This window comes from Rana temporaria, chromosome 13 (genome assembly GCF_905171775.1).
Source record: "Rana temporaria chromosome 13, aRanTem1.1, whole genome shotgun sequence".
Classification (NCBI taxonomy): Eukaryota; Metazoa; Chordata; class Amphibia; order Anura; family Ranidae; genus Rana; species Rana temporaria.
Window position 1 is genome coordinate 118470105 of NC_053501.1, and position 12795 is coordinate 118482899.

The following is a 12795-nucleotide window of genomic DNA, read 5'->3' on the forward strand; positions in this document are numbered from 1 at the left end:
GAAAGAGAGAATATTTAGAGGGGAGAGAGAATAGAGAGATGGAGAGAGAATATAGAGAGGGGAGTGAGATAGAGAGAGATAGACAGAAGAGAGAGAGAGAGAGAGAGAGAGAGAGAGAGAGAGAGAGAGAGAGAGAGAGAGAGAGACACACACAGAGAATAGAGAGAGGGGAGAGAAAGAGGGGAGAGGAGAGAAAGAGAGGAAAGAGAGAGGGGGAGAGAAAGGGGAGAGGAGAGAAAGGGAGAGGGAGGGGAGAGAGAAAGGGGGAGATGAGTGAATTCCGCTTGAGCTACTGAACTATGTAGATCAAAGCTGGTAAGGAGAGGAGAACTTCCCTTGCTGGTTAGATGGAGAAGACTATAATGTCCATAGACAGCATTTCATATTTATGTGACTTGAATATTTTTTATTTTGTAGTCCCGACCATAAAAAATATAAATAAAAAAGATATAAAATGATAAATAGAAACGATGGTTGATGGTCTTCAGACGGACAGTTGATGGGGAAGTTGGGGGTTGGGTAGAACACAAATGTCGGTGACGAAGTTTCGGCTTCTTCTCACATCTCTCCCGTAATGTCCCGGCAGGGGTTCTTCCGGAGGAGCCAGCAGGGGAAGCCGATCTATTCCTGCAGTCAGCAACAGAGCTGCCAGATCGATCGATCCAACAGGAACCGGTGCCAGCACTGCCGCCTGCAGAAGTGCCTGTCCCTGGGCATGTCACGGGATGGTAAGACGGAGACAAATAACATTTTCACTGGATCTCCACTTTAAAGCCCAACTGCAGCCTAAAGAGTTCATTTTTCTTTGGATAGACCCAGGAATGGTCAAAGTTTTTTTTTTTTTTTGTCACCTGTCTCCACATTTGGAAAAGTTTCTGCTCACTTCCTGTTGGGACAGGAAGTGATGGTAAAATATCTTCAATGGGGACACAGACAAAAATAATGGCCCTTTCTTTACTAGAATGGGGAAGGGTTAGAACTTCTGACTATTGTCACAGAGGTCCACTAGGGGTCACTAGATGGCACAGCATAGCCTGGGGCGCTCTTGAAGTCACAAGGCTTACAGGAGTGCACTGGGGTCACTAGGTGACACAGGATGAGGGGTGTGCTTGGAATCCCGGGTGCATGCCGCATTGGGGTGCATTGAAGTAACTAGAAGACACAGGATGCTCTAGGGTGCACTAAAATCGCAGAGCACACAGGGGTGCATTGGGGTCACAGTATACCCTGGGGTGCACTTCAGCCACAGATCTCAAAGGGGTGCAATGGGGTCACAGAGCACACAGGGGGGGGCACTGGGGTCCCTAGGTGACACAGGATGCTACTGTATGGGGTGCACTGGAGTCACAGAGCACACAGGGGAGCACTGGGGTCACAGAGCACACAGGGGAGCACTGGGGTCACTAGGTGACACAGGATGCTGTGGGGTGCACTAGGGTCACGGTGCACACAGGGGAGCACTGGAGTCACAGAGCACACAAGAGAGCACTGGGGTCACTAGGTGACAGGATGCTACTGTATGGGGTGCACTGGAGTCACAGAGCACACAGGGGAGTACTGGGGTCACAGAGCACACAGGGGAGCACTGGGGTCACTAGGTGACACAGGATGCTGTGGGGTACACTGGAGTCACAGAGCACACAGGGGAGCACTGGGGTCACAGAGCACACAGGGGAGCACTGGGGTCACTAGGTGACACAGGATGCTGTGGGGTACACTGGAGTCACAGAGCACACAGGGGAGCACTGGGGTCACAGAGCACACAAGGGAGCACTGGGGTCACTAGGTGACACAGGATGCTAAGGGGTACACTGGGGTCACAGAGCACACAAGGGAGCACTGGGGTCACAGATCTTACAGGGGTGCACTGGGGTCACTAGGTGACACAGGATGCTGTGGGGTACACTGGAGTCACAGAGCACACAGGGGAGCACTGGGGTCACAGAGCACACAGGGGAGCACTGGGGTCACTAGGTGACACAGGATGCTGTGGGTTACACCGGAGTCACAGAGCGCGCAGAATCCCATTGGGGTCACCTGGTGACACATGTTGCTCAGGGAAGCACTGGAATCACAGAGCACACATCGGCACACTGGGGTCACTGGCTGACACTGGGTGCTTCGTGGGTACACCAAGAGTCATTGGTTACCCAGAGGCTGGCACAGAGGACAGAACGGACATGAGGGTAGAGGTCAGGTGACTTGGTTTAAAGCGTAGGGACGCGTTGCCCAAACGCCAAGCCATGAGTAACTTCACAATTTAAGGCGGGGCAGCGATTAAGAGAGCTGGCCCCTCATTGGTTGTGGTGTCGGCTCTCTGGGTAAAATCCAGAAGTTCTGGTGAATGGAAAAAAGCCTTCAATGATTGGACATCTACCTCACACACTTTAGGCTTGTTGTTTGCTTTTTTCTGTATATGTCTAAGGTGGAGAGTCCGGCAAATTGGGGTCACCGGAGTGTCCTAAGAATAACTGTTCCATCCCATAATAGACTTCTGACCACAAGGAGTATATCATGGAAGGTCTTGTCTGGTGGGCAGAGAGGAGGAACCTCTTGATATAGATTGAAGCGAATTATGATCATGGATGACCCTAGACAAAGATGATGGAGTACTAGGGTTGGGGTTTTAGTATTGGATGCATGGGTAAATAAATGTTCTCAATCTCCATTATAGCCGTAAAATTTGGCCGAATGTCCAAGAAGCAGCACGATATCATCCAGGCCGAGGTAGAGAAACTTCGACTGAGAGAGCAAAGAATGGACGGGTCTACAAATCTACAGAGGACGGAACCTCAGGTGTACCAACCAACGTCAACATCTCCGCAACCCGGTCACACCATCCCGCATTCCCTATGGACCGGCCGGTGGGATACCTCCTGCTCCGCGCGCTCCTGTTCAGCACCCAGAATGCAGTTGCAGAAGGACACCCTTGTCCACCATTCCAACACTCCAGAAAAGACCCATTCAGAAGCCTTCCTTCGAAAAAGCTACCTCCGAGAGCAACAACTTCACCAGGAGCACCCTAGACCAACCGCGTTCCAGGGCGCGGAGACCTATGGCAACGTCATCAGCAGCTGTTTAATTCCAGAGTGCGTCATTTCGGCGACGGAGCTTGGTGAGTCCATCGGAACTGGTTGGAGGTACAATTCAGGCTTCTAAAATGCCATACTTCCTTAAGATTCAGAGATGTTATCCGGGCTAGGGTGACCACATTTCCAAACTGCCATTCAGGGACACCCCCCCCTCCTTCACTAAAGTGGAAACGGAAAAATTCCTCTAAATATCGTGCCTGGGAGGTCCCCTTAGTCTGCCTGTAAAGTGGTGCATGTGTACCATGTATGGAACCTGCTGCAGCAAAAATTTCGAAAGGTAAAAAAAAGTCAAATCACATTTAAATTGCATGCATCCGGCTATTGAAAAAAAAAAGCACAGAAAACATAGTGCCCCCTCGCCCTAGTCCATACCAGACTAGGGTGACCACATCTCCAAATTTCCTTTCAGGGACACACCCCTCCTTCACAAAAATGTGCCAATTTTAAAGGCTTATATGCAAGTAATTGTCAATAATAGGGGTGTGGGGGGTCCGGGTACTGCCTTGGGGGACATGTATCAATGCAAAAAAAAATTCAGGAGCAGTGATTCTAATCATGCTTAAAGTGGAAACAGTAAAAATGAAAAATTCCTCTAAATATCGTGCCTGGGAGGTCCCCTTAGTCTGCCTGTAAAGTGGTGCATGTGTACCATGTATGGAACCTGCTGCAGCAAAAATGAAATTTTGAAAGGGAAAAAAAAGTCAAATCACATTTAAATTGCATGCATCCGGCTATTGAAAAAAAAGACCAAAAAACATAGTGCCCCCTCCCCCTAGTCCATACCAGACTAGGGTGACCACATCTCCAAACTGCCATTCAGGGACACACCCCTCCTTCACAAAAATGTGCCAATTTTAAAGGCTTATATGCAAGTAATTGGCCATAATAGGGGTCTGGGGGGGTCCGGGTACTGCCTTGGGGGACATGTATCAATGCAAAAAAATTTCAGGAGCAGTCTAATTATGCCTAAAGTGCAACAATAAAAAATGAACAATTCCTCTAAATATAGTGCCTGGGGGGTCCCCTTAGTCTGCCTGTAAAGTGGTGCATTTGTACCATGTATGGAGCCTGCTGCAGCAAAAATGAAATTTTTCGAAAAACACAAGTTAAATCACATTTAAATTGCATGCATTCAGCTATTGAAAAAAAAAAGCACAAAAAAACATAGTGACCCCTCCCCCTAGTCCATACCAGACTAGGGTGACCACATCTCCAAACTGCCATTCAGGGACACACCCCTCCTTCACAAAAATGTGCCAATTTTAAAGGCTTATATGCAAGTAATTGGCCATAATAGTGATTCTAATTATGCCTAAAGTGCAACAATAAAAAATGAAAAATTCCTCTAAATATAGTGCCTGGGGGGTCCCCTTAGTCTGCCTGTAAAGTGGTGCATGTGTACCATGTATAGAACCTGCTGCAGCAAAAATGATATTTCGAAAAACACAAGTCAAATCACATGCATCCAGCTATTGAAAAAAAAAAGCACAAAAAACATAGTGACCCCTCCCACTAGCCCATACCAGACCCCTCTGGCTCTGCCCCCTCCCACCCCAAAGCACCTTGTCCCCATTTTACCCTGGCTGGTGGTTGTGGTGGCATGCAGGCAGGGGGATTATCAGAATCTGGAAGCCCCCAAAGAACCCAAAGTCTGGAATGGACTAAGGGAGGGGGACCCCACAGCGTTTATTTTTATTTTTTATTGACAGCTTTTTTTTTTATTATTTAGCTGTTAACGGGGAAGCCCATTGACAGCTGACGACTCATCAGTTGTTAAGGATGTCGGCTTCCCAGCCCCGCTCCTTAACAACCAGCTTTTACGGCGCCCGTCGGCTCATCGGTTGGCTGTGTCAGTTTCATTCCGGGATACTGTATGGTCCTGGATTGAAGGTGCCCGGGACCTGCAAAATGCGGGACTGTCCCGGGCAATCCGGGACACGTGGTCACCCTAGTCATCCCCTTGCTGATCATTTGTATCCTTCACAACCTCTTTGTGGATCATTCATTTTGAAATTTTTGCTTGGTCTTCCGATCCCCAGAGCTTTTGACGCAGAACGTAGTGCTTGCCCACCAGGAAACATGCCAGTTCAGGCAAGAGAACCTCCATATCCTGCGATGGGAAACCTTCTCTACGGCAGAGTTGCAAAGCTTCCATCACAAGGCAAGTAAAAAAATTGAACCTCTTCGTGTGTTTCCTGTCTCCAGAAATGGTAACTGTGACACAACCCACTGTCACTGTGTGTTTTGGGAGGGGGATGTGGGCTGGCCTCCTACCCACAGGCCCAGCCGAGAACGGGAGATTTGGAGGGCTATTTGCCGTCTCCCACCTCCTGGAGAAGATGCCACCTCCAGACATTTTGTGTCCGCGGTCGCCGGGACTGGGTGAACGCGGTATCTGTGGCCAGGCTCGTGGAGTCGTTTCTGGCTACCTAAACCTACTGGCCCTAGGGTGACCACATTTCTGAACTGCTGATCCAGGCTGGGGCCCCCCCCCATCTCAGGCAGTCGGGCGGCTCGGGCCAAGGGCGGGAGGAGGTGACGGGCAGCCGAGCCGTAGATCTAAGCCAGCCAGCACTGCAGAATGCCGCCCTCGCCTTGGAGCGCAGGCAGGGCCGTTTGAAGGAATTTGGGGGCCTCAAGCAAAATGGGGGCCCCCAATCACCCCGCCCCCCCCCTCGCACGCAAAGCCTACGGTAGCGCTTCACAATTTTTTTATGGCCATGTTCTTACTCAGCTCCCCCCAGTCCCTATGTTTTTCTATTCTCACTTCCCCTTCTTCCATGTAGGCTGCCGCTGTAGTGTGGCCGAGCTCCTCTTCCTCCTGTCAGTCCAGTGTTCTATCATTATGGGTCCCCAGTCCCCTATCAGATAGTGCCCGGGCCGGGTACCGTGCGCTACAGGAGATTCAGTTTCATGGGTTCCCGGCCGGACTGAAAGGAAGTGCGCACTCAGTGTGCACTTCCTGTCAGTCCGGCCGGGAACAGGAAACTGAATCTCCTGTACCGTGCGCGATACCTGGTCGGACTGACAGGACTCCGGGAGGCAGGAAGAGGAGCCCGGCCACGCTACAGCCTGGGAAGGGTGATGTTGGGGGCCCCAGGCCAGCTCGGGGCCCCAAGCAATTGTTTGTTTTGCCTGTCCTGTAGCGACAGGCCTGAGCGCCGGGCAGCCTTGCTCCTCTCACCTCGCTCTGAGACTCTGCGAATGTGACGTCACTGGTTGCTGAACGCCAGACTGAGCGGCCCTAGCAATCAGTTTGGCAATTGTCTATTGGGGTGGCTGTGTCCTCATTTCATTCTGGGACACTGTATTGTCCCGGAATGAAGGTGCCCGGGACGCGGGACACAAATGCGAATTGAGGAACAAACCTGGCCAATCCGGGGCACGTGGGCACCCTAATGACAAGGCTAAGGGGAGTGTCACTAACTGTGTTTAAAAGTGTATGTTTTGTCTCGTGATTGAGGGGTTAGGGCTGGTTATGGCGAGTCTGCGGGTGCGTTTGGAGGACGGGAGACACAGGTCTGGTGGAGGTTCCCATAGGGGATATCCCCTATGTGGAGAAATACAAATCTTCAAATTCCTAGATTGTTAACGTGTCCATGTCCTGTGTTTCTCTGTCTTTGTGCAGCCCATGGACCAGATGTGGGAACGCTGTGTGTGCCACGTCACCGATGCCATCCAGTATATTGTGGAGTTTGCCAAACGGCTCAGTGGCTTCATGGACCTGAATCCGAACGACCAGATTGTTCTCCTAAAAGCAGGTAATGGAACTTTCACCATCGTCTTCCAAGTGGCCCTTAAATGCGGTCTCCAAACTGCGGCCCAGGGGCTGGATGTGGCCCTTTGCGTGCCTTTATCCGGCCCGTGGTGTACTATTCCACCTACTGACACCAACAGTGGGGCGTAATTCCTCCCACTAAGACCAGTAACGACGCACTATTCCTCCCACTGACACTGAAGCTCATATTGGGTGTGATCAGGGCAGCCATCACAAATTTTGTGGCCCCTTACACAGCTTTAGGCAGGGCCCCCCTCACTTCTCCTGCCGCAAGATCATAAGCGCGGGGGGGGGGGGTGTTAACGAAAATGTCATCTCTTCTGGGGGGGGGTTGGTGCTGACGAACAAAGTCAAGTCTTCTCTCGTCTCCCCTGCCGCCAGTTTCTAAAGGTGGGGGGTCAGACGAGAAAAAAAAAACGGGGGCGGGCCCCTGCTACGAGTTTCTAAAGGTGGGGGGCCAGACGAGGAAAAAAAATGGTGGGCGGGCCCCTGCCGCCGAGTTGCTAAAGGTGGGGGGGGTCAGATGAAAATAGATAAATAAAAAAAAACGGGGGGATGGGGGCAGGCCCCTGCAGCAAGTTTCTAAAGGTGGGGGGCTAGACGAGGGAAAAAAACGGGGTGGTCCCCTGCCATGAGTTGCTAAAGGTGGGGGGGGGCAGACAAGAAAAAAAATGGGGTGGGGGGTGGGCCCCTGCCGTGAGTTTCTAAAGGTGGGGGGGGGTCAGACACCCCTGACGCTGGGGGGCGGCTAAAGGTGGGGGGCCAGACGAGAAAAAGAAATGGGGGGGCCTGCGGGTTTCTAAAAAAAATGGGGGAGCGGCCGGACCCCTGGGGACCATCGGGCCCCTTACAGGTGTAATGCCTGTACCCCCCTGATGGCGGCCCTGGGTGCGATGGTCAGTTGCCCTTTTGGTACGTCATTTTCTAAACATTCATTGTAGGTCTTGTGACTCTTGTCTCCTATGTGGACCTCACAGAACCTAAGCGGTGTCTCCTTTTGTGGTCTTCTAGGTGCCATGGAGCTTCTCCTTATAAGAATGAGCCGAGCATTTAACTGTTACAACAACACGGTCTACTTCGAAGGCAAATACGCTCAACTGGAACTCTTCCATTCTTTGGGTAAGAGAAAAAAAATAAAATGCCAAAATGCTTTGACATATCTCCGTAGATCTTGATCTGTCTACATAGTATGGCCACCTGCTGATTCAGCAGAATCCACAGACAGCTTAACGCTCCATCAAGACACAGAAGTTAAATCCAACGTTGAATCCATCTCCCTGTTCTGCCTAGTGACAGGACACTGATCCTCTCATCGGGAGCAGCGATCAGTGAGGTTTTGCACGTAGCCACACCCCCTAACAGTTAGGCTTGCTCCCTAGGACACACTTAAACCCTTCCTCGCCCCCTAGTGGTTAACCCCTGGAGTGGTTAAAACTGGAAGCTGGATTGGTTTCTATGCAAAGCTGCACCAGATTTCGCACTCTTTAGTAATGACTTCCTCAGGTAGTTCCAGTTTTAGAAACACAGGAAATGCAAGGAGGGTCAAACCATAAAAAAACTGCACTAACTAGCACAAACTAGAGGAGGGAGGGGGGGGGGGGTGACAATGTAATAGAAAAAGAGTATAAATAAACAAGTAGCTGTGGTTGTGCATCACCACTAGATGGCAGCAGATACACAATATTAACAGTAAAATGCAATACAATGACAATAGCGTAAGCATATACAGTGGAAACTCGGATTACGAGGATAATCTGTTCCAGGAGAACGCTCGTAATCCAAAGTACTTGCATATCAAAGCGAGTTTCCCCATTGAAGTCAATAGAAACGAAAAATATTTAGTTTCCGCATTGACTTCAATGGCATGCAATACCGCATGTGGCCAGAGGCGGGGGGGCGCCGTAGAGCCTTGGGAACGGCCTGAAAGGCCAGAGGACAGTCAGCGAGTCTCTATTCATGAGCTGAACTGTCCTCTGGCCTTTCCGTGCATTTCCGAACGGCCTTGCGACCTTTCTAAACCCTTTTTATACTCCAGGGGAACCCCTTTAATAATTGTATTAAGTTCATTTTCAGGTCTTGGGGAACCCCACTATACTCAATTTATTGGTGGTCAGAACCACCATCCTAAAAAAGGTCATTGCAGTTGGCTGGGCCAAGTGGCCAAGTAGCGTTGACCCAGGAACTGTGCAAGTACCTCGAAATAGAAGGTCAACTTCAGGAGAAACCCAGAAGGTTCCATGGAACCCTGGCTGAGAATGGTTGGTCTACGTCAGGGATCCTCAGACTACGGCCCTCCAGCTGTTGTAGAACTGCACATCCCATGAGGCATTGTAACACACCGACGTGACTAAGCATTATGGGAATTGTAATTCCTGAACAACTGGAGGGCCGTAGTTTGAAGGCCCAACTCTACGGATATAGAACCAAGGTCACACCCCTATGTTCTTCTTGCAGGGTGCATCGATCTCATCAGCACCATGTTTGATTTCTGCCACATCCTAGGAGCTCTCAATCTCTCCGAACATGAAATGGCCTTCTACAGTGCCGTGACGCTGCTGGATCCCAGTAAGTCCAAGTCTTCTTGACCATTAATGAAAACCACTGCCTAGATGTTATATAGATGAGATGAAAATCCTTTTCATTGTCCTTGGAATAAACGAAATGTAATCTTTCCTCAGGCCGGCCCTGGCTACAAGACAAGCAGAAGGTGGAGACCCTTCACAGAAAGCTACAGTTGGCCTTCAGACATCTACTGCGGAGGACCCATCGGGAGGGGATTATGAGCAAGGTGAGGACATTGGAGATCTCTAGGAATCTTAACTCAGGTCTAGAGCTCTGTGAAGGCTTCAGCGGTGTCTATGTAACCTCACAATTAGGTAATTTTTGTTTTCATAACGTTGTTCCGGTGATGTGATTAAGATGGGATGTCCTCTCACCTTCCCCGACTTGGCCATTTCCCCAACTTGGCCATTTCCCCAACTTGGCCATTTCCCCAACTTGGCCATTTCCCCAACTTAGTTGGGGTAGACGGTACACTTTGGTGGGGGTGGGTCAGCCACGCCTCGTGAGCTTTAACCTCTGGGAACCCGCCTTCTGACCTTTGACCTCTGGGGGAGGTCCCTGTTCCAATTCCTGAGGCCTAGCCTTATTCTTCAAGGGTAAACCTGAACCCCTAACCCTTTCTATCTCCAGGATAGGAAGTGAAGAGAATCTCTTCAATAGGGCACACATGGCAGAATAAAAAAAAGTTATGGCTTTAGATATATTTTATTCTAGGCTCAACCCCGTGGTATGTGGTGGTTTACTGGCCTTACATTTTTTTATTTCTTCTATTTACCGTATATAGCGCTGACCTATTCCATAGTGCTGTACAGAGTACCATTTGCAATGATGGAGTGCGGCACATGTGATGTAAATGGGTAGAATCGGTGTCTGTGTTGGCCGTCCAGAGTCGGGACAAGGGGTGGGCAGGAGGGTGAGTGAAGTAAGCTAACAAAGAATAGACTCAGGGTGGTATTGCCAGTGGGGGAGGGGGGCACAGTTTTGGGGAACAATGGTGAAAACGCCCCTTAAATTGGTGGTCAGTAGGAAGAATGCTACCCTTACAGACAGCTAAAAAGATAATTGTTGTCACTTTGACTTTGCTAAGTGGTGATGACCTTCTTAACCTCGGCAGACCCTCTAAAATAATTACAGACAGTTCAAAAGATAATTGGTGTCACGATGTTGACTTTGCCAAGTGGTGATGACCTTCGTAAACCTCAGCAGAACCTCGAAAAATGTTCTATCCTTGGGGAACCCTTACTAAAGCAAGTTTATTGGGGGACAATGGTGACAACGCCCATTGGTGGACAGATAAAAAGATAATTGGTGTCACGATGTTGACTTTGCCAAATGGTGACGACCTTCTTAACCTCAGTAGAAGCTCTAAAACGATTTTCTAGCCTTGGGGAACCCTTACTAAAGCCATTTCATTGGGAGACAATTGTGACAACGCCCATTGGTGGTTAGTAGGAATAATGCAACCCTGATGTTCACTTTGCCAAGTGGTGATGACCTTCTCAACCTCAGAGGAACCCCTAAAAAGACCTAGCCTTGAAGAACCCTTACTAAAGTCAGTTCATTGTCAGTTCAGTGACAACGCCCATTGGTGGTCAGTAGGAATAATGCAACCCTGATGTTCACTTTGCCAAGTGGTGATGACCTTCTCAACCTCAGATGAACCCCTAAAAAAGGTCTATCCTTGAAGAACCCTTACTAAAACCAGTTCATTGGGGAACAATGGTGAAAATGCCCCTTAAATTGGTTGTCAATAGGAAGAATGCTACCCTTACAGACAGCTAAATAGATAATTGGTGTCACAATGTTGACATTGCCAAGTGGTGATGACCTTCGTAACCTCAGCAGAACCTCGAAAATAACTTTCTAGCCTTGGGGAACCCTTACTAAAGCCAGTTCATTGGGGGACAATGGCGACAACGCCCATTGGTGGACAGCTAAAAAGATAATTGGTGTCACAATGTTGACTTTGCCAAGTGGCGATGACCTTCTCAACCTCAGAGGAACCCCTAAAAAAGATCTAGCCTTGAAGAACCCTTACTAAAACCAGTTCATTGGGGAACAATGGTGAAAAAGACCCTTAAATTGGTGGTCAGTAAGAAGAATTCTACCCTTACAGACAGCTAAAAAGATAATTGGTGTCCCAATGTTGACTTTGTCAAGTGGTGATGACCTTCTCAACCTCAGGAGGAACCCCTAAAAAGGTCTAGCTTTGAAAAAACAGTTCATTGGGGGACAATGGTGACAACGCCCATTGGTGGTCAGTAGGAAGAATGCAACCCTGATGTTGGACTTTGCCAAGTGGTGGTGACCCCGAAACTATGGTGGCGCCATCAGATGGAAGGTCAATCAGCCACAGCTCAAGTAACCCCCAGCAACCTAATGGAGGAACCCAAGGGCTCCTTGGAACCCGGTTGAGAAATGCTATATTTGACCATTTATGGGAATTATTCAAGTGATGAGTGCTTGAGACTAGATCCAGGTATATAGTTACATGAACATCTCCACTTCTCTGCCTTGGGCGCTGGATGACCCTGTTCCAGTACTACAGCCGTCGATACCATCTTTTTACAATTTGCACAGACATCTTCTTTATCACGCTGAACTTCTTGCTTTGTCTCCGTATTTACAAACTTTTTCTGGTTTTGGTTGTAGATTTTTCATGTTTTTGCTAATTGTTTGCCGATTGGCCTATTTTCAGCTCCCGCACAAGGAAGGGCTGTCTGGGATTTGCCAGCTTCACCTAGAAAAACTGAACGTCTTCCGACAGATGTACCCGGGCATAGCGTGGGAGAGGTTCCCTCCGCTCTACAAGGAGCTGTTCATCTCCGAACCAGAAAGTTCCTGAGAGGACAATGGACATCTCCTCCTATTCGCCTGTCACCACCATCCCCCCCCCCTCCCGCCATCACCATGTCCCTGGAGGACAGCGTGTCCTGGAGAGGCACCAACGTCGTCCAGGAATCCTCAGAGTGATGTGAAGGCCTTTTCAACTGTCCTCAGGCCACTTCAACCCTACTCAGTAGACATTTGATGTTATAAGAACTTGTAATTGCTAGCATTAAACATTAGAGTTGGAAAGACAAGGCTTTATAGCCTCGTGGACCTTACATGACCTTCTGGTAGGGATTTGGGCAGCAACCCAGAGCATATTCAATGTGTTTATTTTTTAGAACTGTTCACTAATTATCAGTATAAGCCCATTTGCTGTTCATTGCTCTAAATTTCAATCAATTATAAGCCGGTGGAATTTACACTGAAAATACTAAAAATGTGGATGCCCTAGGGGGCTAGTTACCAAAAAAAAAAAAAAAATATGTCCCAAGCATTTGCAACACCCTTTTCGAATAACCCCTGTAATTTGTC

General features: G+C 49.1%; 1 protein-coding gene across 1 annotated transcript in view; it reads left to right on the forward strand.

The window, feature by feature from the left end:
• The window catches only part of LOC120920142 (nuclear receptor ROR-gamma-like), a 13500-nt gene extending 1185 nt beyond the window's left edge, over window positions 1-12315 (forward strand). The window contains exons 2-9 of the mRNA XM_040332056.1: window positions 587-728; window positions 2675-3115; window positions 5132-5253; window positions 6721-6853; window positions 7882-7989; window positions 9325-9435; window positions 9549-9658; window positions 12131-12315. Of these exons, the coding sequence (XP_040187990.1) occupies window positions 587-728; window positions 2675-3115; window positions 5132-5253; window positions 6721-6853; window positions 7882-7989; window positions 9325-9435; window positions 9549-9658; window positions 12131-12277 (1314 nt within the window). The 3' untranslated portion in view covers window positions 12278-12315. The remainder of the gene's footprint in view (window positions 1-586; window positions 729-2674; window positions 3116-5131; window positions 5254-6720; window positions 6854-7881; window positions 7990-9324; window positions 9436-9548; window positions 9659-12130) is intronic.
• Window positions 12316-12795: the final 480 nt, after the last annotated feature.